At 48.5% G+C, this 27,108-nt stretch overlaps 1 protein-coding gene across 1 annotated transcript; it reads right to left on the bottom strand.

Moving 5' to 3' along the window:
- Window positions 1-1,261: 1,261 nt before the first annotated feature.
- On the bottom strand, window positions 1,262-26,748 carry LOC142464339 (uncharacterized). Its single transcript, XM_075567859.1, has 2 exons — window positions 26,667-26,748; window positions 1,262-3,209 (listed from the first exon to the last, which is right to left on the bottom strand). The coding sequence occupies exon 2, from the start codon at window positions 2,960-2,962 to the stop codon at window positions 2,330-2,332; it is 633 nt and encodes a 210-aa protein (XP_075423974.1). The 5' UTR covers window positions 2,963-3,209; window positions 26,667-26,748; the 3' UTR covers window positions 1,262-2,329.
- Between the last annotated feature and the right edge of the window lie 360 nt (window positions 26,749-27,108).

Below are 27,108 nucleotides of genomic sequence, written 5' to 3'. Positions count from 1 at the left end.
TCTCAAGTCATTTGATAGTTAATTACGAGCAGACCAATTATCAAAGTTTTGAACAAACACTGGAATATCCTACTCTGTGATTCCCATTTAAGTAATCACCTTACCATGTCAGCCCGTTATTTTTCACAAGGCATTGATCAAAAATGCACTTGCGTCCAGTAAACTCAGAGAGCTTGATGGATTTAATTTGGCTCAAACTGTGGTAAGACAAGGTGTCTTATTCTAAATGATTAATTTACCTCTTTCTCCAATGAAACAATGAATTCCATCAAAAGTCCTATTAATTGAATAACTCCTTATATAATATGCATTATTCTGCTCTTGTAACATCCAGTAATAGGGCGTACCAAGCGTCCAGTGTGTGTGAGGTTCCTTGAACATAGATGTGCTGTTCTCAGGGGAATTCTCACACACAATGTCCCTAGATACTTTTCGTCCCGTCACTCTAGTTATCCAGCTAGTTCTAGCATTTTGGGCATTGAATCTATCCCAGCCTCCAAATTAGGAGGAGATAGATTCAACTCTTTGCATTCGAGAATCCTTTTGGATTTTACAACTTGGGTAAATGGTCACCATCTGGCCTTAATGAATGGATAGATACCAGCATTTTAGTCTAATATTCTAGCTGATAATTTTTTTCTATTAGTTCGTTTAGTCTAGCATACTGTTTTTTTTTCTTTACGTAACCCTCAATTTATTGATGCGGTTACATTATCTAACCTTACCTTTGGTAGTTCTGTTAGTCCACTTATCTCTACACTAGGCATTATATCTACTATTAGAAGCCATTTATGTCATATGATTATACATATTGTAATGACAACTAACCACTTTTCTTAGTTAAATGTCACAATCCAATGAATACATATATGTTTTATTGTGAATAACGCTTTTACCCTTTCTTATTATAAATATATTCTTGTTTATGTACTGTTTTTTATTATAAATGTCACATATGTATATTCAGTAGTGGATTTGTGCCAGAGTAAGGTTGTATATATCCCCATTGCATTGTATTTCATTTGCACTAGCATGTTATTCTCTGTTGATAACAGAAGAGAAGAAACGGATGCACACCGCTTGGCATAGAAGGGCTGGAAGCATGTTTCAAAATGATAAAAACGTTATTGCGGCATAACAGCCAAAAATTTTATCAAAAAGCACCCTAGAGGCGGGAAACGCGTCAGAGGATTCATCTGTGCTTTTACATTTTTGGCCGTTATGCCGCAATAAAGTTTTTTTCATTTTGACACATGCCTCCAGCCCTTCTATGCCAAGCGGTGCGCATCCTGTTCTCTTCTCTCCTGCATTCACATTCCAGGACTGCAGCACGCATCGGAACAGGAGCCCCTCCTCATACCCACCGGAACAAGTAAAATTGGATACGACGGTGTGAGTATATCAAATAATATACTAAGAACTCTGAGCGGTTATGTTATGCTTTTACCTAGCCAGTGTGGTGTGTAGCCTTAAGAGGAATTCCTTGCGGAGCCACAGGAAAGTCAAGACTTACCCCGAGGGGGATTACCATATATATTGTGGCTTAGGTCAGTGGCTGTTTACTCCTGGACACTAGAGCTCTATAGATTTTTATCATGATACATTGTCAGGTTATTTGCACCACATGTTGTATGGGCTAGATGACACTCCGCTTCTATTGGGAGTATAAAGAGTGTTTTTTCCTGGTCCATCATCCCCTCATTAGGGATCTTTATACAGTGATGTTCCAGAGCCATTTAGTCAGGCATTAGAGCACCCATTAGGGATTTATTCCCTTGTCTACTCTGTTGATAACAGCTGATTGTGTAAATCTGTGATGTTTATTGCTTAGTAACCTTAGGTATTTAAACCCTCACCTCAGACCATCCAATCATACCCTGGGTTGGGGTTGGGATGTGCACTGACATTCGCCTATAAGCTGACACACACACACACACACGGCTGGCTTACTACCATTGTGGACAATTTCAACGGACTGTTCATTTTCTAATTTGGGAGTTCCCCTCTGGTGGATATCGGATATCGGTGGTTAGTCTGATATGCTGGTGCCATTTTCCGCTCATCTATGGTGACGTCGATGCAGCAGAGTATTACTCTAACATGCAAGTTTAAATACTCTTGTGAGTGCAAGTCCTTGTGACTTTTAAATTGTGTATTAAATTGTTTTATTAAATTACGCTATGGAGCTTGCGCTACATATATCCCTTGTTCTCATGATTGGAACTATCACAGTTACTAACTCCATTAAATTAAAACTTATCTGGCCATGCCTATGAATACTACGAGTTGCATAGATTTCAATCATATTATTGCTGCATAAAAATGCATATCAGGGCGAGCTTTGGCAATTGCATTTCTGACTGAAGGTTTCCCCACATTCAGAGCAGTAATAGGGTGGCACCCCTGCATGGATTCTGTGGTGTGTAACAAGAGTTGATTTGAGACTGAAGCTTTTCCCACATTCAGAGCAGAAATAGGGCTTCACCCCTGTGTGAATTCTGTGGTGTCTAACAAGATCTGATTTCTGACTGAAGTTTTTCTCACATTCAGAGCAGTTATAGGGAGTCTCCCCTGTGTGGATTCTTTGGTGTGTAACAAGAATTGATTGATCATTGAAGCTTTTCCCACATTCAGAGCAGTTATATGGTCTCACCCCAGTGTGGATTCTTTGATGTGTAACAAGATGCGATTTCTGACTGAAGCTTTTCCAACATTCAGAGCAGTTATAGGGTGTCACCCCTGTGTGGATTCTTTGGTGTCTAACCAGATCAGATTTCTGACTGAAGTTTTTCTCACATTCAGAGCAGTTATAGGGTGTCACCCCTGTGTGGATTCTTTCATGTCTAACAAGATTTGATTTCTTAATGAAGCTTTTCCCACATTCAGAGCAGTTATAGGATTTCTTCCCTGTATGGATGATTTGTTGTATAACATTGCTATATTTCCCACTGTAGGTTTTCATGTCCTTCCTCTTTAACCCCTCTGTCTTTTCTGGTATTGTGGTGTTTGTACGTTTACTGAAATGTTGTTGATGAATAGGAATGCTCTGCCAAGTTTCTTGTAATCGTGTTCCAATTCTCAGGCAAACTTGTGCAATATTGAAGTCCTTACAATATATATTTCCATTAACACCTCCTGTAAATTATGATGTTTGGGACATTTCTTACATTGCTTCTTGTTCACAGATCAGTCATGTGCCGAAGATACATCTATGGTGAGAAAATGTATTAATGTAACATTGCAATGCAATATGGTAGATTTGGAGGAGAAATACAAATGTTAATTGAGTTAATCCATAATCCATTTCATAATTGTGCAAGATACTGAATCATATAATTAAAGTTACATAGTTATATTTACATTGATCCAGAGGAATGCTAAAAAAAACACCCCAATTAATCAAATTTCCCTAGCCAAATCCAATCTGGCTTTCTCCCCAAATACTCCATAGTAACTACGTTCCTAAAAGTTTGCAATGAGATCATGTGTGGAATGGAACTGGGACAACTTACTGGTGCAAAATTACTTGATTTTGCAAAGACTTTTGATACTGTTGATCAGGTTATCTTGCTAAACAAACTTCAGTGCTCTGGAATAGGGAAACATGGTTTAAACTGGTTTCATCCCTACCTATCAAGTAGATCCCAATTTGTCTCTCTCTCGGGTTCTAACTCCAACCCCTTGGATATCAAACTGTGGTGTCCTGCAAGGCTCTGTTCTGTGGTCTTTTCTGCAGTCTTCATCAATGATCTACCTACAGCTTGTAAGGCCGAGGAGTCCATAGTATCGGAAACCGCTCGGAAGGGAGATTGCCTTAAGGCATTGATCATGCCCATAGACCGCGCGGGCGCATGCAGAGGCGCGCGTTGCGCAATAAATCAGTTGAAATGGATTTCTTGGAGTGACACGCAGGTCACGTAAGCAGTTCGCCCAATGAGGGTGAACCAGCTCTGTGACGCCCCTAGGCCTGCCCCCCCACGGCGCATCTACCTTGGACAGGAAAAGCACCCGCTTCACGCGGGTGATGTCACATCCTCCGCACGCCTCCGCCCAGGCGAAGGCACCATGGCCCAAGCCTAAGGGAGCTTCAATACACATGTATACGGACGACATTATTTTATATGCACACAGCCCTAGCTTCTCTGACTTTGAACACACACATCAATCTGATTTTGAGACAAACTGTACTTCCCAAAACAAAGTTTTTTTAAACACTGACGCAACTAAGGCAGAGATCATACTGTGTGTGTTGGCGCTTGCACGCGCACCAAGCACAATTTGCAGGATCCCTTGAGGCCCCTCCTAGTGCGCACGTGCGACAGAGCGACCGCGTTTTGAAAAGACAAGAAATTGTCTTTTCAAGCCGCAGCCGAATCATGGTCGCATCATGAGTGGTTCGGACAATCACGGTGAACCGTAATGTCATGACTTTGCCCCCGCCATGCCCCCAATAGCTTCCTACACTATGCGCACAAATCGCGTGTGCTACTGCATCAAGAGCTTGCACTCTCGCAAGCATGTGGAGTGTATGAGCTCGGCTTAATAATGGTATCTGGGACCAAGGCTAAATTTCTAAAGCTACCACTGACAGAGCTTCAGATCAGAATACCATACCACTCTAATACCATCCTAGCCCATCACTAGTTTAAAATATCTGGCCATATGGTTTGACTCCCATTTAACATTTGGATTGCAAATTGATACCCAGACATCCAAAATCTATGCCAAACTAGGTGTACTTTATAGGAACAAAATTCCCCCTAAGCCAGCTGGTCAGAAAGCGCCTCGCACAGCAGATGCTAATACCAATTATAGACTATGGGGACATAGTATATGATGAAGAGGGACCCAAGTACCCCCCAAAAAATAATAAAAATTGAATTAATGAAAAAAAAGTTCATTTTAACGACTATGGTAGTAATCTCTGATTAAGTTGCTTCTCATTGAAACGTTGGATATTTTTGATTACCATAGTAATTAAAATGGCCCTTTTGCATGAATTCAATTTTCAGTATTTTTTTGTTGCAAGCACCTCTTTTCTCATATTTCAGTGAGTCCCCATGATCTAGGGGCATCCCAAGATGTTTTTTCCTGGTCCCTCTCTTTCATCGACATAGTAAATAACACAGCACCCCAAACTCACCTTAGCAAAGTAGACACCCTCTACAATTCAATATGCTGCTTCGTCCCCCAATGTAACTACAACACACATCACTGTGAAATGCTCAAAGAACTAGACTGGCCATCACTTGATTATAGGCACAAAGTTCATCTTTCCTCTCTTGCCTTCAAATACTTTCTGTGCAAGCTACCCGGCTATCTGAACAAGCTCCTCACCCCAATCACATGGAGAACTTATCACCTGATATCTGACTCCAAAAGAATGTTCCCAATCGCAAGGTTCAACAAAGAATTTAGCCGCTCCTAGTCTTACTATGCACCTCAAAACTGAAACAATCTACCAGAGACGCTCAAAGCCACCATTGGTCTAAGTTCTTTCAAAACTAAAGCGGCCTCACATTTTAATCTGGTCTGTAACTGTTACATACGCCTATAACACATTTTTTCTTTAACGGTTTATGCAATGTCTTTATATATAATGTATAACCTGTTCACCTACTGTAACTATGTATTTGTCATCATAACTCGGTGCCAAGGACATACTTGAAAACGAGCGGCAACGTTCAATGTATTACTTCCTGGTAAAACATTTTTATAAATAAATATTCCAGCCATCACTGACAATCTACCAATATCCTTCAAAATGAACATAACTCGACCTTTTGCCTTCCAGTTACCAATTAGCCACTAGTAGAATTGTGTAGAGAATGGTGCTCAATATCAGTGTATGCACTATTAATATATCATCACAGTCTTTACAAGATCAAAAATAGGAACACTGCAATTCATCCATACTGTATAAAGGTCTATAAATGTGTATATGGTGGGGGCAAATACAGACCTAGCGGTCAGTCTGCTAGACTACCGCACATATGGTCAGAGATGCACAACCCCTCTTAATAAATAAGCATCCCCACTATTAGGGTCAAAGGTATTAATATAAGGGCTATTGCCCATTACCTGCCCTGGGGGTATCCTGTAGTCCAGTAGTAGATAGTGTTCCACTGCGTGAAGTGTCCTGATGAGTAGAAGAATTCATTCAGGATTTGTTCCGTTTGCTGTGCTCCTATGCTCCATCCACTACCAATTAGCCACTGAATACTTTTATTGATCTGGTTAATCAAAATATCAATAATTTAACATAGCCCAAACAAATCAAAAACAATTTATCACTGACTGTATGCTTGGCCCTCAGTAAACTTGAGAATTACAAAATAGTGAAACCTGCAGACGAGGGCGGTGCTATTGTGATTTTTAAATAAATGTGTCTAATTATGAGGTATCCCTGAGCCAGTTGAGTAACTGTATCTTTATAGAATTTTGTCCAATGATCCTACTTTCAAAATGCAAAATATTATCAATACCGTGTTAACAATGCAAGTGACGATAAAATAATATTTTAAAAAAACAGTCAATTTTTGTTTTAATATTTTTCATCTAGTCCAATATTTTACCTGTTCCCTAAGATACATACAAATATCAACCCCCCCCCCCCCCCACCCGGTAGACCCATAATCGCAAGTACTGACTATTTTACTTTTTCTTTTGAATCCCTTTAAACTTGATTTAATATCCTTATTCACCAGTGAATCTGACGAAAACCTGCTTCCTTTGAAGCTATTCGGGCCATTGGCCCGAAAGATAGCCATGCCCACTCTGCAGGGATATATAGACTGTACTCCCAGCGAGCATAACTCCACCTCCCCTGAAGAAGTGTGCCCACATCACGCGAAATGTACGTCGGTTTTAGAGCACATAACGAAGACGACATCAGGTGGATGAGACGGCACGGCTTGGGATCCCTATCTCGAACGGCCTGTATCGCGGTGTTTCCGGTTACACACTATAAATATTTGTGATCATTTTTTCATATGTATTTGCACGGTTTACATGGCTGATCCTTATTGTTTGATTTAGCCTTACATACAATACTGAGGATTATACATCTGCAATTACTACATATGCACTGATATGTTATCAACCACTACAGATACACATTCCCCTTTATTTCACAAAAGCACTATTGATTTCTACATATCGTGGCAATTATTGGGAGCTCACTAAAGTGTACCATATATGTGTATATATGTAAATATACATACGTTCGATTTAGGATTATGTACTACTATTGGGACCATAATTACTTGTAGTATTCTATTAGTTGGGATACTATTCTGTGTGGATGGCTATATGTCTGTCCCTCACTACAACTAATATTGGTCTGGATAGAGAGTGACCATACTATACTGAGCTCTATACTCATTGAAGCTCGAGGATCTTACTTATGTGTCTTCCCAACACAGGTGAATTTTTACAGCGACAATTATCAATGTCTATATATTCCCTACTGCAATTGGTCTATTGATACATATTTTATTGGTATTACTTTTTTTTAAATTACCTGAGGAGATTGCCCTGGAATGTCTTCCTCACAGATATATGGTCATAGATGCACTGTGTTCACTAGATAGGGATATGGATATCCCAAAACTAAATTGGCCATTCTATTTTCCCTTAAACAGAGAGTGCATTCTCTAGGGACCTTTGTGGTGACCCCTTGGGGTTCACCATGTGTGTAGATATTTACCTAAGATACAGACAAATATCAACAAACCCATCGGTAGACCCATAATTGCAAGTACTGACTATTTTACAACCGTTGGGCATCATTTTGGACACTTTTCTACAGCCACTAGTTTGCAATACACCATGTTATATAAAAGAGACCAGTGATATTCTAAATAAAATTAACACAATACGTTTGCCAGATAATGAGGGGATTGAATCAGATACATTTTTTTTTATTTATTAAAGAGTAATATTCCACAGGAACTAATAATTTTTCTAATAAAACTTTTGAGAATCATTGTAACTAAAAATGTCTTTATGTACAACAACATTTTCTATGAACAAACAAGGGACAGCAACGGATCCAACATAGCTACCGCATATGCTAACCTTTTCATGGCTGACTGTACAGAAATTGATTTATGACATTCATCCCTTTCAAATCACAGATTATGCAATGGCATCAATACATAGGCGATGCCTTCATTGTGTGGACTCAGCATTTGTCACACACTTAAATTCGCTAAACAACACCATCACATTCACAGTGGTTAGTAGTAAAACATTAATAGATTACCTGGATGTGAGGAACTATGAAGAGCAGTAGACTGGCCACAGATTTAGTTACTAAACCCATACATTGCTATAGTCTGTTACTGACCAATAACTTTCATCCCTAACACTGGAAAGAGGGTTTAACTATTAGTCAGTTGGCACGAGTAAAAAAAAGAATAAATCAGTGATCCATCTCAATACCAACTAGAAAAAAGGAGGGGGTTTCCAAGTTAAAATCCAAGGGATATACCAATAGAGTACTAGATGGAGCTAAAAACAGGATATAACACCAAACATGAGTCACTTATCAAAGTCTGTAAGACACAGCCAAGAGGCTAACAATGGTGACAACATTTAATACACTTTCTGGTGAGGTGAAGGATATTGTCCTTAGGCATTGGAGAATCGTACAAGGAGATCGAGTGGTAGGTTGCCTCTTTAAAGAAGAACTGCTCTTTGACTATAAAAATGTCACAAAAATTGAGGGAACAGAACCAAGAAAGGAAGAGATACAGTGTTTTTGAAGTTAAACTTCTTTGGCGACGTTCATGGGTTTACTGGAGACGGAAGTCAGTGGTGACGGAAGTGACATCACTCCTGGCAGAAGAGGCCGTGAGTGTTGCCAGCTTCCACCAGGAGGAGTCAGCACTGAAAGGACGAGGAAACACACACATACACTCTCTCATTGGTCTGCATTGGGAACCAAAAGTACCTGGAGCTACAAATATCGCATTTCAGCAACTGGCGCTTTAACTGTACAATGTACTCGTGAGTAAGAAGTGAACATCAGCCCTTTCAGAGATGGCTGAGCTCTCTAAGATTGCTATACAGGTTCCCGCCACAATCATTGTAGAATTCAAATGTGTGAGGGTGATTGAAGGGTTCCAGTGTGATCTAAGCTGTCAGACCGTCCCTCATGCATCTCAAATTGTCACTTCTTACAGCCGATTGTCATTCTTGTTTAGAGAGTGTCTGAGAGTGAGTGTATGAGTGAGAGGGTCTGAGAGAGTGTGTGATTCCCCCCGCCCCGCTCAGATTTCTGTCTGTGTGTGTGTGTGTGGTGTCTGAGAATGTCAGTGTCAGTGTGTGAGTGAATACAAACACCAACCCGCAGTCTGTCAGTCGCCCAAGTGTCAGTCCGTCACCCAAGTGTCAGTCAGTCAGTCACCCAAGAGTCAGTCAGTCACCCACTATACTGAAGCCAGGGTCACGAATGGTGTATGAATGACTCCAGTTAGCTTAACTCATGTCTCACCTCTTCCAAAGCACAAAAAAGTCCTTTTCTCTTTCTTGATTTTATTGAGGGAAAATCACAGGGAGATGGGTGCTTGTAGATGTAATGTTGGGAGAGAGTGCTTCTCTGTCTGATGTGCAGTGTATCAATGATGAGACAGTGTAAAACAAAAAGGCCTTGCTGGGGTAAATAGCAGGCAGTTACTCACTCAGAGTCCAGGGTGAAACGGAAGTGAGGAGTAAGTGTCACACTAGATAGGAAGTGGGACTATACGAACTGTCAGCAAGGACAGGGGAGAACATGGGAAAGTCCATTAACTGGAGGACTGGAGATGTTGCCAGAGCAACCAGGGGTGTGACAGACTGGAAGGAAAAAGGGCTACATAATGTATCCATTCCATCTGCACTGGGAGTGAACTGCAAGGAAAGTGACATCCAAGCACAACTAGCAGGCAGAACTGCCAAGGGGGGGGGGGGGCTGAAACAGAAAAGGCAGACAGGTGTTATTTCTGTTCCATGACACTCCCCGTCTGGTATCTGGAGATACCACTATTTTAGGTGTATGTGGAACATATGTGCAATACAACATAACAAGAATAACATCACATTCTCAAACAATGCAAGAGTCCATGTCCACATAGCGATGTGACACCGGCCGGTATCACTGGTATCAAGGTCCCTTGGCCAAGGTTCTTTGGCAAAGGATGCAGGGTGGATGCACAGCTCCAGGTCTGCTGGTTGCACCACAATGTCTTTGTGTAAAAGTCTCTGGCACTGTTTCCTTTTAGCCTTGTGAGAGAACAGTTTTTTTTGTCTCTGTAGTTTTGCCCACAGAGTGCATCCCCTTGTAGGTATGCCAGCCATGGTAGCCTGTCGCTCTATCACCTGGCATTTGGCAGAAGGAGATGGCTTTTGGCTCCTTGCGGAAGCGGAACAACACTCCTGGAAGACTGGTTGTCGAGTCTAGTCCAGTAAAGAGGGCGTCGTTCTTGGGGACTCCCTGGAGCTGAGCGCTGGGGCTGAACACTATCCGGATTTGATCGGGTTCCTGAGGGTGGTAGGCCCCAGATGATTGGAGGTACCGGCATTCTTCACCTTCCTTCATTAGAGGTGCTGGCTTTGCGTGGCCGGTAAGGAACATCTTCTGGATGAAGGCCACAAAGTTGTTTTTGGTCTCTGGTTCCATTTGTAGGTCGCATAGGAGCGAAGTGAACCTAGGGATGGCATGTTCTCCATTGTTTGGGAAGCGCCTTCTTGGTGAACGGAATGGTAGCGGGTTCGCCCAACTGCCAGGTCCGTTTCTGATGAGCTCCTTGACCGTTGACATCAGGAATTCTCCATCTCCCATCAATGGTGTTTGCTTGTCGTCGTCCTTTGTGGTCTGGAACGCTATGCACCCTAAGTCATTGGTGCATTCCTCTTGCAAGAGAACGTTTCCACGTATTTTGGTGATACGCCTTTGTATCTCTTTGTTGACTGCCCTCAGGAGGTTGTTCTCTCCTTGGACATGACGAAAAACAGTCTCTTTTGCCCTAGTAAATCCCTTTATGAGATGTCTCTGAGATTGTCTTTTTTTAGACGTGTGAGAGGACAGTCTTTTTGACACTGTGGCTTCTCCTGTATGGCGCAATCTTTTGCGGTTATGCCAGCCGTGACGGCTGGCTGCTTTATCGCTGGATACTCTGTGGAGAGGAACGACTGTACGTCCTAGCCGTGCCATTGCTCGCGAGAGGATCGTCCGATTGTTTATTGTCTTTTGGATGACCCCTTTGTCGGTCACCTTTGGGAGGTTACTTTCTTCCTTCAGTGGAGTCGACTCGTCATCCTTGGTTATCTGAACCGCTAAGCATCCTAGGCCATTGTCACAACCCCCCGATGCAAGGATGTTTTTGTTGACCTCAGGGCTATGACCTTGTCTTTTCTCTTCACTTGGCCCTTCGGTCACTTGGAGATGGCCAAGACATGGTTCAGAGAGAGATGTGTGTCCACATTCTGTTACTACCGTTCTGCGGGCATCAACATAGTCTTGCCCGTGCTCTTTGTCGGTGCATGCGTTGCCCACTAAAACCCATCCTATGTCAAGTCTTTGGGCGTATGGCGCGTTGTGGGGTCCGTTATGCTGTTTACGGACTTTATGTACCCTCATGATGTCCCTGCCGAGCAGCAGCAAGATCTTGGCGCCTTGTTCTACCGGCAGGATGTAGTTGGCTATTCCCTTGAGGTGCGGGTAATGGCGTGCCATGTCTGGCGTGGGAATCTCGTCCCTGTTTGTGGCCATGTGGCTGCACTCGATGAGTGTGGGAAGGGACATGTTCACTTTGCCGTCTATTGAGCATATGGTGTAGCCATTCACTCTTCTCCCTGTAGTCTCCATTCGCCCTGCGCACGTTCTGAGAGTGTAAGGAGAAGCACCGTCTTGTATGTTAAACATGTCGAAGAACTCTGACCTGACCAGCGATCGGTTGCTCTGGTCGTCGAGGATTGCGTACATCCGAATAGCCTTCTCAGGTTGTCCCTGGGGGTGCACTGCGACAAGGCATATTTTGGAGCAGGACATTTTGTCCCCTTCCTTTCCGCAAACCTCAGTGCGCTTAGATGTGACAGATGTTGACTCTCCTTCTTCTTTCTCCCCGCCATGCTCCGCTACGGAGGATGGGTTCTTGAGTTGGTGGAGTGTCAGCGCCTCTGGGTGTAAAGATGTCACGTGCTTGTCACTTTTGCACACTGCGCATTTGATCTCTTCTTTACAGTCCCTGGCTAGGTGAGTCGTGGAACCGCAGCACCTGAAGCAAACTCTGAATTCTCCAAGTAACCTCTTGCGTTCCTCTAGGGACTTCATCCTGAACCCAAAGCACTTGTTGAGTGGGTGTGGCTTCTTGTGTATGGGACATTCCCTGTTTGGGTCCCTTGGTTCCTTGCCTCCGGCGACCGACTGATCGGAAGTAGTTTGGGTCGTGGGAGGCACGTCCGTCCTGCGGACCGAGATGGGTGTTTGGGTGTTACCATATCTCATCACTGGTCTCTCGTTCCTCAGGCTGCTTGCACTGTATGTGGTTTGCGCACCCAAGATGAAACTGGGATTGTTCCTTGTCCTTGCCGCTTCGCGGATGAAGCTCAAGAAGAATGAGAATGGGGGGTAGACGACTTGCTTCTCCCTTTTGTATTTGGAACCTTGTGAAATCCACCTTTCTTGGAGGTTGAAGGGTAGCTTCTCCAGGATGGGTCTAACTCCACGAGCTGAGTCTAGGACGTTGAGACCTATTAAGGAATGGTCTTTCCTTGCGAATTCCAGTTCTTGCAGCAGGTCCCCGAGCTCTCGTAACTTCGAGTAGTCTTTGGTTGTGATCTTGGGGAAGCTGTCGACTCTTTTGAAGAGCGAATCCTCGACTGCTTCGGGGCTACCGTAGGACTCTTCTAGCCTTTCCCGCACTAGGTCAAGACCTACTTGGGGTTGGTGCGCGTTTGCCGCCCGAAGTCTCTTCGCGTGCTCCCTGGATTCGTTCCCCAGGAACTTGAATAGCAGGTTGAGCTCTTCCCTTGCTGAGAAGTCCAAGCTGTTGATTACGTCTTTGAACGTGAACTTCCACGTCCGGTAGTTCTCAGGGCGGTCGTCGAAGCTGATGAGTCCTGCTTGCACCAGGTCACGCCGGATCATGTACTTGGCTATGTCTGTCAGGCCTGAGGCATCGGCGTGTTTGTCCCGTTCTGAGGTAGTTGCTGGGAGGGTCTGTGCAGTCGCCTCTTCCTTGGTGTGGACGCGTGATGACTGCTGGTCGGTGTGAGGGGCTGTGTTTTCCCGTGTGGGTGTACCTGGATGGCGAGCCTGTTGTAGTGCATCCGTGTGCGCGCTGGCGTGTGGATCACTGTTGCGGCTGTGGCTATCCCAGGCAGCATGTACCATTGAAGGAACAGCATCTTCTCCTCGTGGGCCAAGCAAGTCTTCGGTGTCTGTGGAGTCGCTCCATCCGTGTTGAGATGGTGCGCTGGTGTTTACACTGAAGAGGCTCCTTACGTAGTCTTCAGTGCGTTGGACTGGATCCTCTGAGGCGATCCGTCTGTACGGTTGCTCCCCGCCATCCTGTTGCGTGGCTGCTTCTAGGACTTCGACTTGGGCTATAGCGGCAGCGGCTTCCTTCTCTTGATAAAGTGCCTCTAGTTTAACGTCCACCTCTGTCTTTTTCCGTGCAGCGGTGGCAGTGGCTGCAGCGGCAGTGGCAGTGGCTGTCTGCTCCTCCTCTTCTATGCGGGCCCTTTCTAGTTTCATGGCTGCCTCTTTCTGAGCATATGCGGCCCTGGCACGTGCGGCCTCTGCGGTGGCTCACGCCTTGGTAGCGTTTGCGCTTGCGCTAGACACGTGAGATTGTGCTGATCTTGCTGACCTTGATGAGTGCCTGGATGTGCTCGAGCGCTGCAATGCGGTCTCCAGGAGGAGCTCTTTTCTCTCGCTTTGGGCGTCTGCGATGGCGGTTCGCACGCGGCTGTCACGTGCCAAGTCAACATTGTGCTGTAAGTCCCTTTCTTGCAGGCTTTCAAGGGTATTAGCCCTGGCCAAGTAAGTGACGTACGCCTCTGACAGCCCTTGGTAGCATAAGTGGTCTATCTTTAATTGAGTTATTGCCTGCTCGAGCTGTTGTACAGAATTGCCAGCGGCGGCGACATTGCGTATCCCAAGTGTGGTAGTGTTCCAGGCCAACTCTAATTTAGCGCGGTGCGCTTCAATGTCAGTCTCGTATTTTTCACGGGCCTTTTGTGTCAGTGTGACTGTCCGTTTGGGCCTTGGGTCTGCCTGTGCCTGTTGCAGTTGCGCAGCGGTCTCTGTGTCTGAGTGATCGCTCTCCTGCGTGATGTCTGGTGAGGCTCTGAGTTCTGCCATGCTGTAGGTGTGTGTAGGCCTTTAGCCAGTGCGTGTGGCGTGTGGTCTTTTACCTGTGTCAGCGGTGGGCGTCTGTCTCAGATGATACCGAGCGGTGTCCTGCAGCGTTCAGCATGGGGTAGCTGTACTCACAGGTGTCCGGAGGCTCTGACCCGTGTCCTGGCGGGTGTCCGGTAGCGTGGCCCTTGATGGCGCTAGCCGTGGGGACGTGCGCAGGGGTAGGTGAGATGGTGGCTCCTCACTATGGGGCTGTGCAGGGGGTGAACTCAGACAGAGAAAGGCAATTAGGTTTGTGTGTAAGCTGTACTGTCTGTTTGCAAAGCTGCTGCCTCGTGTGCAAGGTGTATGCTGGCTGTGTCCAGTGTAAATCCGCTTGCTTATCTGAAAGGCTGCTGGCTGCGTGCAGTTTGCTGTATAAAGCTTGCTGCCCTGTCTGGCAGAGTAAGGCTAAGGCCCCGCTCCCAGAGTCAGCGCGCCCGCACTGCATACAGGCGGTGCGCTGACATACACAGACCGCGATATGCGGTCTGTAGGGAGCGGGAGCCGGGCGGGAGTGGGAGGTTTGACAGGGAGGGGGGGCGTGGCTTGAGCGGAGGGAACCGCTACTCTCCCCCCCCTCCCTCCACGGCTCGGGCTGGAGTTAAGGTAAGTAATGAGCAACACACAGACACACACACGCAGGCACTCATACACACACACACGCGCACACACACAGGCACACACAGACACACACGCAGGCACTCATACACACACACGCGCACATACACAGGCACACACAGACAGACAGAGGCAGGCACTCACGCACTCAGGCATACTCATACACTCCTCCCCGCTCCCCGAAGCCTCTCCTCCCGCAGCCTCCCCTCCCCATTGGCTCACAGCCACACCACGTGACGCGTCAACGCTAGGAAACACCATTCTCTTGTGTTTCCTAGCGGCTGACGCGCCACAGCGTGTAGTGCGTTGTGCCGCCAGGGGGGACCGGGACCGGCTCGGTGGGGATTCCCCTGCTGGTGGGGAACTCGCGACATGGCCGCCCGCGCCAACGAGCGCAGCGGGACCGAGGCCTAAAGCTGCTGCTTGTCCAGAGACTATTCTGTATAGCATAAAGTCTTTGAGTAGTAGCTCCTGTGTGATTCCCTAACACAGGTCTTTGTTTTACTATACTGAAGCCAGGGTCACGAATGGTGTATGAATGACTCCAGTTAGCTTAACTCATGTCTCACCTCTTCCAAAGCACAAACAAGTCCTTTTCTCTTTCTTGATTTTATTGAGGGAAAATCACAGGGAGATGGGTGCTTGTAGATGTAATGTTGGGAGAGAGTGTTTCTCTGTCTGATGTGCAGTGTATCAATGATGAGACAGTGTAAAACAAAAAGGCCTTGCTGGGGTAAATAGCAGGCAGTTACTCACTCAGAGTCCAGGGTGAAAAGGAAGTGAGGAGTAAAGGTCACACTAGATAGGAAGTGGGACTATACGAACTGTCAGCAAGGACAGGGGAGAACATTGGAAAGTCCATTAACTGGAGGACTAGAGATGTTGCCAGAGCAACCAGGGGTGTGACAGACTGGAAGGAAAAAGGGCTACATAATGTATCCATTCCATCTGCACTGGGAGTGAACTGCAAGGAAAGTGACATCCAAGCACAACTAGCAGGCAGAACTGCCAAGGGAAAGGGGGCTGAAACAGAAACGGCAGACAGGGCTATTTCTGTTCCATGACACCCACCCAAGTGTCAGTCACCCACCCAAGTGTCAGTCGGTCAGTCACCCAAGTGTGTCAGTCAGTCACCTAATTGTCAGTCAGTCACCCACGTGTCAGTCAGTCAGTCACCCAAGTGTCAGTCAGTCACCCAAGTGTCAGTCAGTCACCCAAGTGTCATTCAGTCAGTCACCCAAGTGTCAGTCACCCACCCACCCAAGTGTCAGTCACCCACCCACCCAAGTGTCAGTCACCCACCCACCTAAGTGTCAGTCACCCACCCAAGTGTCAGTCGGTCAGTCACCCAAGTGTGTCAGTCACCCACCCAAGTGTCAGTCGGTCAGTCACCCAAGTGTGTCAGTCAGTCACCCAAGTGTGTCAGTCAGTCACCCAAGAGTCAGTCAGTCACCTAATTGTCAGTCAGTCATCCAAGTGTCAGGCAGTCATCCAAGTGTCAGTCAGTCACCCAAGTGTCAGTCAGTCACCCAAGTGTCAGTCGGTCACCCAAGTGTCAGTCGGTCACCCAAGTGTCAGTCACTCACCCAAGTGTCAGTCAGTCACCCACCCAAGTGTCAGTCAGTCACCCAAGTGTCAGTCGGTCAGTCACCCAAGAGTCAGTCGGTCAGTCATCCAAGTGTCAGTCAGTCATCCAAGTGTCAGTCAGTCATCCAAGTGTCAGTCAGTCACCCACCCAAGTGTCAGTCACCCACCCAAGTGTCAGTCACCCACCCAAGTGTCAGTCACCCACCCAAGTGTCAGTCACCCACCCAATCAGTCGGTCACCCACCCAAGTGTCAGTCAGTCAGTCACCCAAGAGTCGGTCAGTCACCCAAGAGTCAGTCGGTCAGTCACCCAAGAGTCAGTTGGTCAGTCACCAAAGTGTCAGTCAGTCACCCAAGTGTCAGTCAGTCACCCAAGTGTCAGTCAGTCACCCGTGTCAGTCAGTCACCCAAGTGTCAGTCAGTCACCCAAGTGTCAGTCAGTCAGTCAGCCACCAAAGTGTCAGTCAGTCACCCAAGTGTCAGTCAGTCACCCAAGTGTCAGTCAGTCACCCATCCAAACCTCGAAAACCAGTTGAGAGTAGCAACATCATCAATACCAGCTAACATCACACGTCTGACCAAAGAGAAGCAGTTCCAGCCATCACATTAGGGGTGTGTTAATTAAACGTTTGACCAAATATAGCAGGCTAATTTTTAAGTTGATAATTTTGTATTGCCCGCGAATGATGTTATAAATATCCAAATAGCCCTTGGCGGAAAAAAGGTTCCCCACCCCTGTTCTAAACCGTCTAGCCCCTTTTTCAAGTAGCGCACCGCGTGCTTCCATTTTTCTCTACTGCATTTGTGAGTTGGCGGGAGCACGCTGATGGGACTCCTATTTTCAAGGGTTTCATGGAGACTTGAATACTGGGGGCTGGCTGACACACCACAACTGATTTTCATTCACCAACTGCACTAGGCCTATACACATTCAATTCACCTTCCAGCTATCGGGTGACAACAGGATCAATCCATCATGTGACTTATCCCCTTGCTAGTGTGTAGTTACTTAACCCTTACAGTCAGAGTGATGATTTCATGAAATCTAAATCCTTGATTTCTAACAAGAGGAAAAAATACAAGAACATTTATACTGTTGATATTTTATAACTAACTTTATAACTCTCTGAGGCTCTTTCCCCCCTCACGGTGCCCCTCTCCTCCCCCTCACGGTGCCTCTCCTCCCCCTCGCTCTGCCCCTCTCCCCACACCTCACTGTGCCTCTCTCCCCCACACCTCTCTCAATCCCCTCACTGTACCTCTCTCCCCCCTTCACTGTGCCCCTCTCTCCCCCCCTCACTGTGCCCCTCTCTCCCCCTCACTGTGCCCCTCTCTCCCCCCCTCACTGTGCCCCTCTCCCCCCCCTCACTGTGCCCCTCTCCCCCTCACTGTGCCCCTCTCCCCCCTCACTGTGCCCCTCTCTCCCCCCTCACTGTGCCCCTCTCTCCCCCCATCACTGTGCCCCTCTCTCCCCCCACTGTGCCCCTCTCTCCCCCCCTCACTGTGCCCCTCTCCCCCCCTCACTGTGCCCCTCTCCCCCCTCACTGTGCCCCTCTCTCCCCCCCTCACTGTGCCCCTCTCTCCCCCCTCACTGTGCCCCTCTCTCCCCTCCTCACTGTGCCCCTCTCCCCCCCTCACTGTGCCCCTCTCACCCCTCACTGTGCCCCTCTCTCCCCCCTCACTGTGCCCCTCTCCCCCTCTCTTTCCCCTCACTGTGCCCCTCTCTCCCCCCTCACTGTGCCCCTCTCTCCCCCCCCTCACTGTGCCCCTCTCCCCCCCTCACTGTGCCACTGTGCCCCTCTCCCCCCCTCACTGAGCCCCTCTCCCCCCCTCACTGTGCCCCTCTCCCCCCCTCACTGTGCCCCTCTCTCCCCCCCTCACTCTGCCCCTCTCTCCCCCCTCACTGTGCCCCTCTCTTCCCCCCTCACTGTGCCCCTCTCTCCCCCCCTCACTGTCCCCCTCTCTCCCCCCTCACTGTGCCCCTCTCTCCCCCCTCACTGTGCCCCTCTCTCCCCCCTCACTGTGCCCCTCTCTCCCCCCTCACTGTGCCCCTCTCTCCCCCCCTCACTGTGCCCCTCTCTCCCCCCTCACTGTGCCCCTCTCTCCCCCCCTCACTGTGCCCCTCTCTCCCCCCCTCACTGTGCCCCTCTCCCCCCTCACTGTGCCCCTCTCTCCCCCTCACTGTGCCCCTCTCTCCCCCCCTCACTGTGCCCCTCTCTCCCCCCTCACTGTGCCTGTCACGATGCTAACACCCATTCCCAATGTAGCCAGAAGTGCAGTGAGCCCAGGGACGGCACGCTCGGCAGCTGCAGCTGCTACCTCATCCGCAACCCCTGGCGCCAAGCCACTCACGACCGGGGGGTCACTAGCACTCTCCTCATGTCCTTGCAGCCACAGAGCTGGAGGGACCTCCTGCACTCCGGGCTGAATAGCGTCAGCCAACACAGCAGCTACGGGGACTTGCCCCTCTGGTAGGACCCTGTGGTGCCTTCGACGCCCCCATCTGTCGGTAAGCCATACCCCGCACATCTCTCCACGACTTTCTCTCTGGTCCATGACCTGAACCTTCCTGAGCGATCGCTCATGGTGCTTTCGGAGTATGGGTGAAGGGAACAGTGAAGTCTCTCGTGCTCTTTAGAAGTGTGTGTCAGTTGCTACTTGTCTGAGGAGCTTGCAAGCTACAAGGTCCTCACTATATTACAGAGCCCGCAGGAAACTGCAATATAGGTTCAATCAGTATCCCACCAGCTGCCACCAGTTTTTTAAAAGCTTGTCACGAGGACATCAACTTTTATCAACACATTTATATTTCTGGGTACTTGATTGAACAGAACAAGTTGCAAAATAAATTGTGATTTATTTCCTTAATAGACAAACACACGACCTCTGCAGAATACACTTAAAACCACACTCACTGGGATCAGGAAACAAAATAAATTGTCCTTGGAACGAAAGAAATTGTCCTTTGCTTGCCGGTCCAAGAAATGCAGCCTTGGTTTTAAAAGTCCTGTGGTTATATGGTTGTTAACCCCTTCCCTCCTGGACTGGTTGCTGCTGTACTGGAACAAAGTCTTGCATCTTTACATCATGGATTAAAATTCAGGAATCACACTGGGAAATACCTGGGGAGCCACAGTTATAGACTGGCCAAAGCTGGTCACACCTCCTCCACTCAAGATGCAGGGACTGCCCTGACCACCCCGTCTGGTGGCTGGGCTGACCTGCCAGCTCTTGAAGTTAGTAAGTCCTGAGGGCTGTCCTGGCGGGAAAGGCCATCAGCATTACCATGCTCACTTCCCTTCTTGTGCTGGATGGTGAAGTTCCACTCCTGTAAGGCAAGACTCCAGCGCAAAAGTTTAGCATTTTCCCCCGACACCCTCTGTAACCAACTCAAAGGATTGTGGTCAGTTATTACTGTGAAATGTCTGCCATACAAATAAGGCTGTAACTTCTTTAGAGTCCACACTATGGCCAGACACTCCTTCTCAATGTTGGCATATGCCAGCTCTCTGGGCAGCAGTTTGTGGTTTAGATATACTACCGGGTGCTCATCGCCCTCCTCCCCCACACCGCTGAGTACAGCCCCAATGCCAAAGTCTGAGTCATCAGTCTGCACCAGGAACTTTTTTGCATAGTCTGGAGCAGCAAGAAAAGGAGCACTGGCTAGTGCAGTCCTTAATGCCTGAAACGAGACCTCACAGGCAGGAGACCAGACTACCAGCACAGACTGTCGCTTCTGGGTCAAGTCAGTCAGGGGTTTGGCAATGGCGCTATACTGAGGGACAAACTTTCGGTAGCAGCCTGCGGTGCCTAGGAAAGCCATGACTTGCTTCTTGGTTTTGGGAACGGGCCACTGCACTATAGCTTCCACCTTAGCTGGTTCTGGCTTAAGATGCCCGCCACCCACTCTGTGCCTTAGGTACAATACCTCTGCCATCCCTACTAAGCACTTGGTGGGTTTCAACGTGAGTCCCGCTTCCCTAATCCTGGCTAGCACCGCAGCTAAATGCACTAAGTGTGAGTCCCATGAATTACTAAAGACAGCAATGTCGTCCAGGTATGCCCTTGCAAACCCTTGCATACCCTCCAGCAAGCGATTGACCAGGCGTTGAAAGGTAGCCGGTGCATTTTTCATCCCGAATGGCATCACTAGAAATTCATAGAGGCCACTTGGGGTAATAAATGCAGACTTCTCTCTAGCCTCCTGGGTCAAAGGGATCTGCCAGTACCCTTTACTGAGATCCATAGTCGTCAGATACCTTGCCCCCGCGAGTTCATCTAACAACTCATCCATGTGGGGCATGGGGTAGGCATCTGACACCGTGCCCGCATTGAGCTGCCGGTAGTCCACACAGAACTGGGTGGTTCCGTACTTCTTAGGCACCAGGACTACCGGACAAGCCCAAGAGCTCTGGGACGGTACAATTACCCCTAGGGCCAGCATCTCTTCTACCTCCCTCTCTATACTGCCCTTCACCTCTGCTGACACTCTATAAGCGTGCTTATGCAGAGGTCTCAGATCCCCTGTCAGCACTGGGTGTTCTGCAATGTGTGTCTTCCCTGGCTTGTCTGAAAAGAGCCCTATACTTTTCTAGCATAGCCCTGGCTTCTGCTCTCTGCCTGACACTCAGCTGAGCCCCTATCTCCACCTGCTCTATGGTACCTCCCTGCCTAGCCTCCCCCAGGAGATCAGGCAGAGCATTGCTCGCCGGATCCCCCATCGGTGGGCTGCAAATGGCCAGCACCGACGCCACACTCGGTGCTATGTACTCCTTCAGCATGTTGATGTGATAAGTCTTATTTCTCCCTGTCTCCCCTTCCCATCCCTCACGGAATAGGTCCAGAGGTCCCCATACTCTGCGACCATATAGCAGCTCAAAGGGAAAGAAGCCTGTGGATTCTTGCGGCACCTCTCGGTACGCAAACAGCAAATGCTGCAGGTGAATCTCCCAGTCTTTTCCCTCTGCCTGTATAAATGTTCGCAGCATCTGCTTCAGGGTACCATTGAACCTCTCACATAGTACATTGGTTTGGGGGTGGTAAGGGGTCGTGCGCTGGTGCTTCACCCCGCACGCCTCCCAGAGACACTTGAGCAATTTACTCATGAACTGCGACCCCTGATCAGTTAGGATCTCACTAGGAAACCTACCCTAGAATAAATGGCTAACAGAGCTTTAGCTACTGCCCTAGCATCAATACTGGCAAGCGCTACCGCCTCAGGGTACCGGGTGGCAAAATCCACCACCGTGAGAATGTAGCGCTTTCCTCACCAGCTGGGAACCATGAGGGGTCCCACGAGGTCCATAGCTACCCGCTGAAAGGGTTCCCCTATTACCGGTAACGGGTTCAGGGGTGCCTTCACACGGTCACCCGCCTTACCTACTCACTGGCAGGCATCACAGGATCGGCAGAACTCTGCCGCCTTACTGGATGCCCCTGGCCAGTAGTAACGCTGCAACAGCTGGGCTCACGTCCTAGCGATCCCCTGATGCCCCACTAGTAGAATGGAGTGGGCTACCCGCAACAACTGCTGCCTATATTCCCGGGGTACTACTAGCTGTCTCTTCCCCATCCATACCTCATCTAACCCGCTGGTCCCTTGCTCTCTGTATAGGAGCCTGCGGTGCCACAAGAAGTAATCAGACCCCTTGCTTGGCTTAGACTCGGACGCCCGCAGTCTCATGCCCTCCAAGCTGGGATCAGATCGCACCGCATCCCTAAACTGGGCACCTAACTCTGGCCACCCCCCGGTCACATCTGAGTCAGGGGGACAGGGAACAGGTACAGGGAACAGTAAGTCAGTGTCAGAAAGCGACTGAGTCTGGCTTACCTGTCTGGTCTCTGCAGAGACTACTGGAACTGTAGGTCCCAAATGCAGGGGGACAGGGGCTGGTTCTGCTGCGATCCTTGCTGACTGGCTCCTGGTGATCGCTGCAACAAGCGCCAGCTCAGTGGTAAAAACACAGGTAACGTGTCCTAGGTCATTACCCAGCAAGACCTCAGCATCTAACCCAGGCAAAACCCCCACCTCCCTCATGCCACGTCCGGCACCCCAGTCCAAAAAGACCTGTGCAACCTGGAGTGACCGCGGTCCTCAGTCTGGCATGGTCACTTGCATCCCGGTGCCCGGGAGCAAATCCTCTGGCCGCACCATATCAGGGCGAACCAGAGTCACGGTGGCACCGGAGTCTAGCAAGCCGTCCGCCTGCCGGTCTCCGATGGTCACCTTCCGCAGATGCTTCTGCCGGACAGCGTTGGGCTGCATCCCGACTGGAGCAACCTGATGTCCCCCCGCTCTCAGCTGCTGGTCCTGAGATGGCAAGTGCAGTCTCTCCACTGGGCATCCCTCTGTGGGCTGGTTCCACGGCTCTACTTGGCTCCTCTGTGTGTGCCAGTCGCATACGGGTGACCGGCCTCGCAGCTGGTGAGCGTTGCCCTTGATGGGGTCCCTTGGACCGGTCCGGACAGTCTGGCCTGAGATGCCCGACCTGGTTGCAAGTGTAACATCGCCTCTCATGCTTGAACTCTGCAGCCTTGGGTGCGCTGTTTGCTGCAGCAGGCTGGACTGTCCACGGAGGGGTAGTCTTAGCGCCCTGGGCCGCATGGCCCGCTCCTTTGGGTGCTACAGGGTCCTTCATTGCAACTCGGCTGGCCACATACTCATCTGCCATTCTCGCTGCATCCTCATAGGTCTGAGGTTTATGGTCATAGACCCATCCCCTCACGTCTGTGGGAAGCTGCTGCAGCAGCTGCTCTTAAAAGAATAAGTCCAGCAGGGTATGGAATGTTGTAACCCCATTCCCCTCCACCCACTGAGTAGCAAAGCCATCCTACTGGCATAGGTGCTGTATGACTCTCCGGGGAGTACTACCCCCGTCCGGAACTTACCCCTGTAAGATTCTGGGGTCAGGGCATACTGGGTTAGCAGCTTGCTTTTCACATGACCGTAGTCATCGGCATCCACGCGTGGAATAACCATCACAGTCCGTTTGGCTTTGCCAGATAGCAGTGGTCGCAGTCTGACCACCCAGTCCCTTCTTTTATTTGGAACAGGGAACACTGCGTCTCGAAGTCATTCAGGAACGCATCGAGGTCATCTGTGCCATCCACGAACTTGCTGAAGCTGTGATGATCCGCCCGGGAAAGACCTTGTTCCCCGTTTGCAAGGTAGGAGTTGTGGGTTCTTCCGAGCACTGCTGTCAGAAGCTGTACCCGCTCCGCAGTGCTAACACCCCGTTCCCCATGTAGCCAGAAGTGCAGTGAGCCCAGGGACGGCACGCTCGGCAGCCGCAGCTGCTACCTCGTCCGTAACCCCTGGCGCCAAGCCACCCACGACCGGGCGGTCACTAGCACTCTCCTCATGTCCTTGCAGCCCCGGAGCTGGAGGGATCTCCTGCACTCCGGGCTGAATAGCGTCAGCCAACACAGCAGCTACGGGGACTTGCCCCTCTGGTAGGACCCTGTGGTCCTCATGATGCTCCAAATCCTCCCCCAGTTGTGCCTTCGACCACCCATCTGTCGGTAAGCCATACCCCGCACATCTCTCCACGACTTTCTCTCTGGTCCATGACCTGAACCTTCCTGAGCGATCGCTCATGGTGCCTTCGGAGTATGGGTGAAGGGAACAGTGAAGTCTCTCGTGCTCTTTAGAAGTGTGTGTCAGTTGCTACTTGTCTGAGGAGCTCGCAAGCTACAAGGTCCTCACTATATTGCAGAGCCCGCAGGAAACTTCAATATAGGTTCAATCAGTATCCCACCAGCTGCCACCAGTTTTTTAAAAGCTTGTCACGATGACATCAACTTTTATCAACACATTTATATTTCTGGGTACTTGATTGAACAGAACAAGTTGCAAAATAAATTGTGATTTATTTCCTTAATAGACAAACACACGACCTCTGCAGAATACACTTAAAACCACACTCACTGGGATCAGGAAACGAAATAAATTGTTCTTGGAACGAAAGAAATTGTCCTTTGCTTGCCAGTGCAAGAAATGCAGCCTTGGTTTTAAAAGTCCTGTGGTTATGTGGTTGTTAACCCCTTCACTCCTGGACTGGTTGCTGCTGTACTGGAACAAAGTCTTGCATCTTTACATCATGGATTAAAATTCAGGAATCACACTGGGAAATACCTGGGGAAAACATACTGGACACCTAACAAGCTCCTATTGAACCCCCAAAATAACCACAACATATATATAAGCATATGAGTGTCACAGAGGAGTGCTACTGAGCATGGCAATATATATTTAAAACCAGAGACAGAACATAAAACACAGACAAAGCTCAGTTTTAGCACATCCAGTGAAACTCATACACGGTACAGTGCCTAAACATATATGTATAAATATCTATTAAGTAAAATGGTCTTTTAGTTTGAGATTTTTGGCCAAAATTGTTGTAAGCCCCTGAGCCAACGGCACGGCAGACCACATTTCAGGGGTCCCTAACGCTAATATAAATTCTTAATAACCTGTGTAATAACAGGAAGAATGATTTATAATAAATCTGTCAATATTAGTTGCAAAGTTCTAAGTCTGATTGAAGCTTTTATTAACCTGTACATTACCAGGAAAAGCACTCTGTATTAGAGTTGTCACAGCCAAACTGCAAGCAAGCAAGTTCCCCTGAGTGGAAGATGCTATGGGAGGGGGTGAGCTTCAATTAAATGTGGGAGGGGGTGAGCTTCAATTAGGTAGGAGGTTGCCACCCTCCAAACAGCCAAGACTAGCTGAACAACAATTGTAAAACATACAAGCTTGTTAGGTGTCCAGTATGTTTTACAATTCTTGTTCAGCTAGTCTTGGCTGTTTGGAGGGTGGCAACCTCCTACCTAATTGAAGCTCACCCCCTCCCACATTTAAATGGTTAGGGGCTCACTCCATAGCATCTTCCACTCAGGGGAACTTGCTTGCTTGCAGTTTGGCTGTGACAACTCTAATACAGAGTGCTTTTCCTGGTAATGTACAGGTTAATAAAAGCTTCAATCAGACTTAGAACTTTGCAACTAATATTGACAGATTTATTATAAATCATTCTTCCTGTTATTACACGGGTTATTAAGAATTTATATTAGCGTTAGGGACCCCTGAAATGTGGTCGGCCAAAAATGTCAAACTAAAAGACCATTTTACTTAATAGATATTTATACATATATGTTTAGGCACTGTACCGTGTATGAGTTTCACTGGATGTGCTAAAACTGAGCTTTGTCTGTGTTTTATGTTCTGTCTCTGGTTTAAAAAATACCTGGGGAGCCACAGTTATAGACTGGCCAAAGCTATCTTTAACATTTAAGATCTTCGCTCATGTGTTGGTTAGAGGGTATAGCAAGCAATGCATCTTGTATTTTAGCCTCGCAGACAGGGTATGGACTGCAAATGGGGAATAAAAATGGCAGGGGCAGGGACAGGGCAACAACAGTAATGCATAGCAAATCAGGTATTAACCCTTTCCTCCCCATCACAGTGCCCCTCTCTCCCCCCTCACTGTGCCCCTCTCTCCCCCCATCACTGTGCCCCTCTCTCCCTCCTCACTGTGCCCCTCTCTCCCCCCCCCTCACTGTGCCCCTCTCTCCCCCCCTCACTGTGCCCCTCTCTCCCCCTCACTGTGCCCCTCTCCCCCCCCCCTCACTGTGCCCCTCTCTCCCCCCCTCACTGTGCCTCTCTCTCCCCCCCTCACTGTGCCCCTCTCCCCCCCTCACTGTGCCCCTCTCTCCCCCTCCCTCAAAGTGCCCCTCTCTCCCCCTCCCTCACTGTGCCCCTCTCTCTCCCCCCCCACTGTGCCCCTCTCCCCCCACTCACTGTGCCCCTCTCCCCCCCCTCACTGTGCCCCTCTCCCCCCCCCCCCTCACTGTGCCTCTTTCTCCCCCCCCTCACTGTGCCCCTCTCCCCCACTCACTGTGCCCCTCTCTCCCCCTCCCTCACTGTGCCCCTCTCTCCCCCTCCCTCACTGTGCCCCTCTCTCCCCCTCCCTCACTGTGCCCCTCTCTCTCCCCCCCTCACTGTGCCCCTTATTGCACAGTTATAGGGAGGGGAAGGTACAATGATAAAGAGGGATAAGAGTGATCACCTGATCTGTTTCCGGGATCATAAGCCTAGGTTTGGATTACACATGCGAAGAAGCCTGCATGGTGCACCAATGCCGTCTAATCAGGGCATCTCCCTGGACACGTCACAGCCAATAGGAGGCTTTCTAGTACTGCACATGCTCACAAGCGCTACAGAAGCTAGAGCCGCCATCTTCGATAAGGGTAATGCCGATATTAAGTAATACAGATATTAAGTAATACAGGTTGCTGAGTGCCCAAATAGAAGATGTAATAGGGGCCCCTATATGAGCTAATAAGGAAATGATCAATAAGACTTATCAATGTCATATTTCCTCATGGATATTGAATATCTTCCGTTCATCTACACCCCATCCCAAAAAGTCCCCCCCCCCCCACTACAAAAAACAGGAATGGAAATAATTAAGAGAATATACAGAACAAATATATACATATGTTCAATCA

The sequence above is a fragment of the Ascaphus truei genome, chromosome 12 (genome assembly GCF_040206685.1).
Source record: "Ascaphus truei isolate aAscTru1 chromosome 12, aAscTru1.hap1, whole genome shotgun sequence".
NCBI lineage: Eukaryota > Metazoa > Chordata > Amphibia > Anura > Ascaphidae > Ascaphus > Ascaphus truei.
The sequence above is the reverse complement of the archived record's forward strand: the minus strand, read 5'-3'. Positions and strand labels throughout refer to the sequence as shown.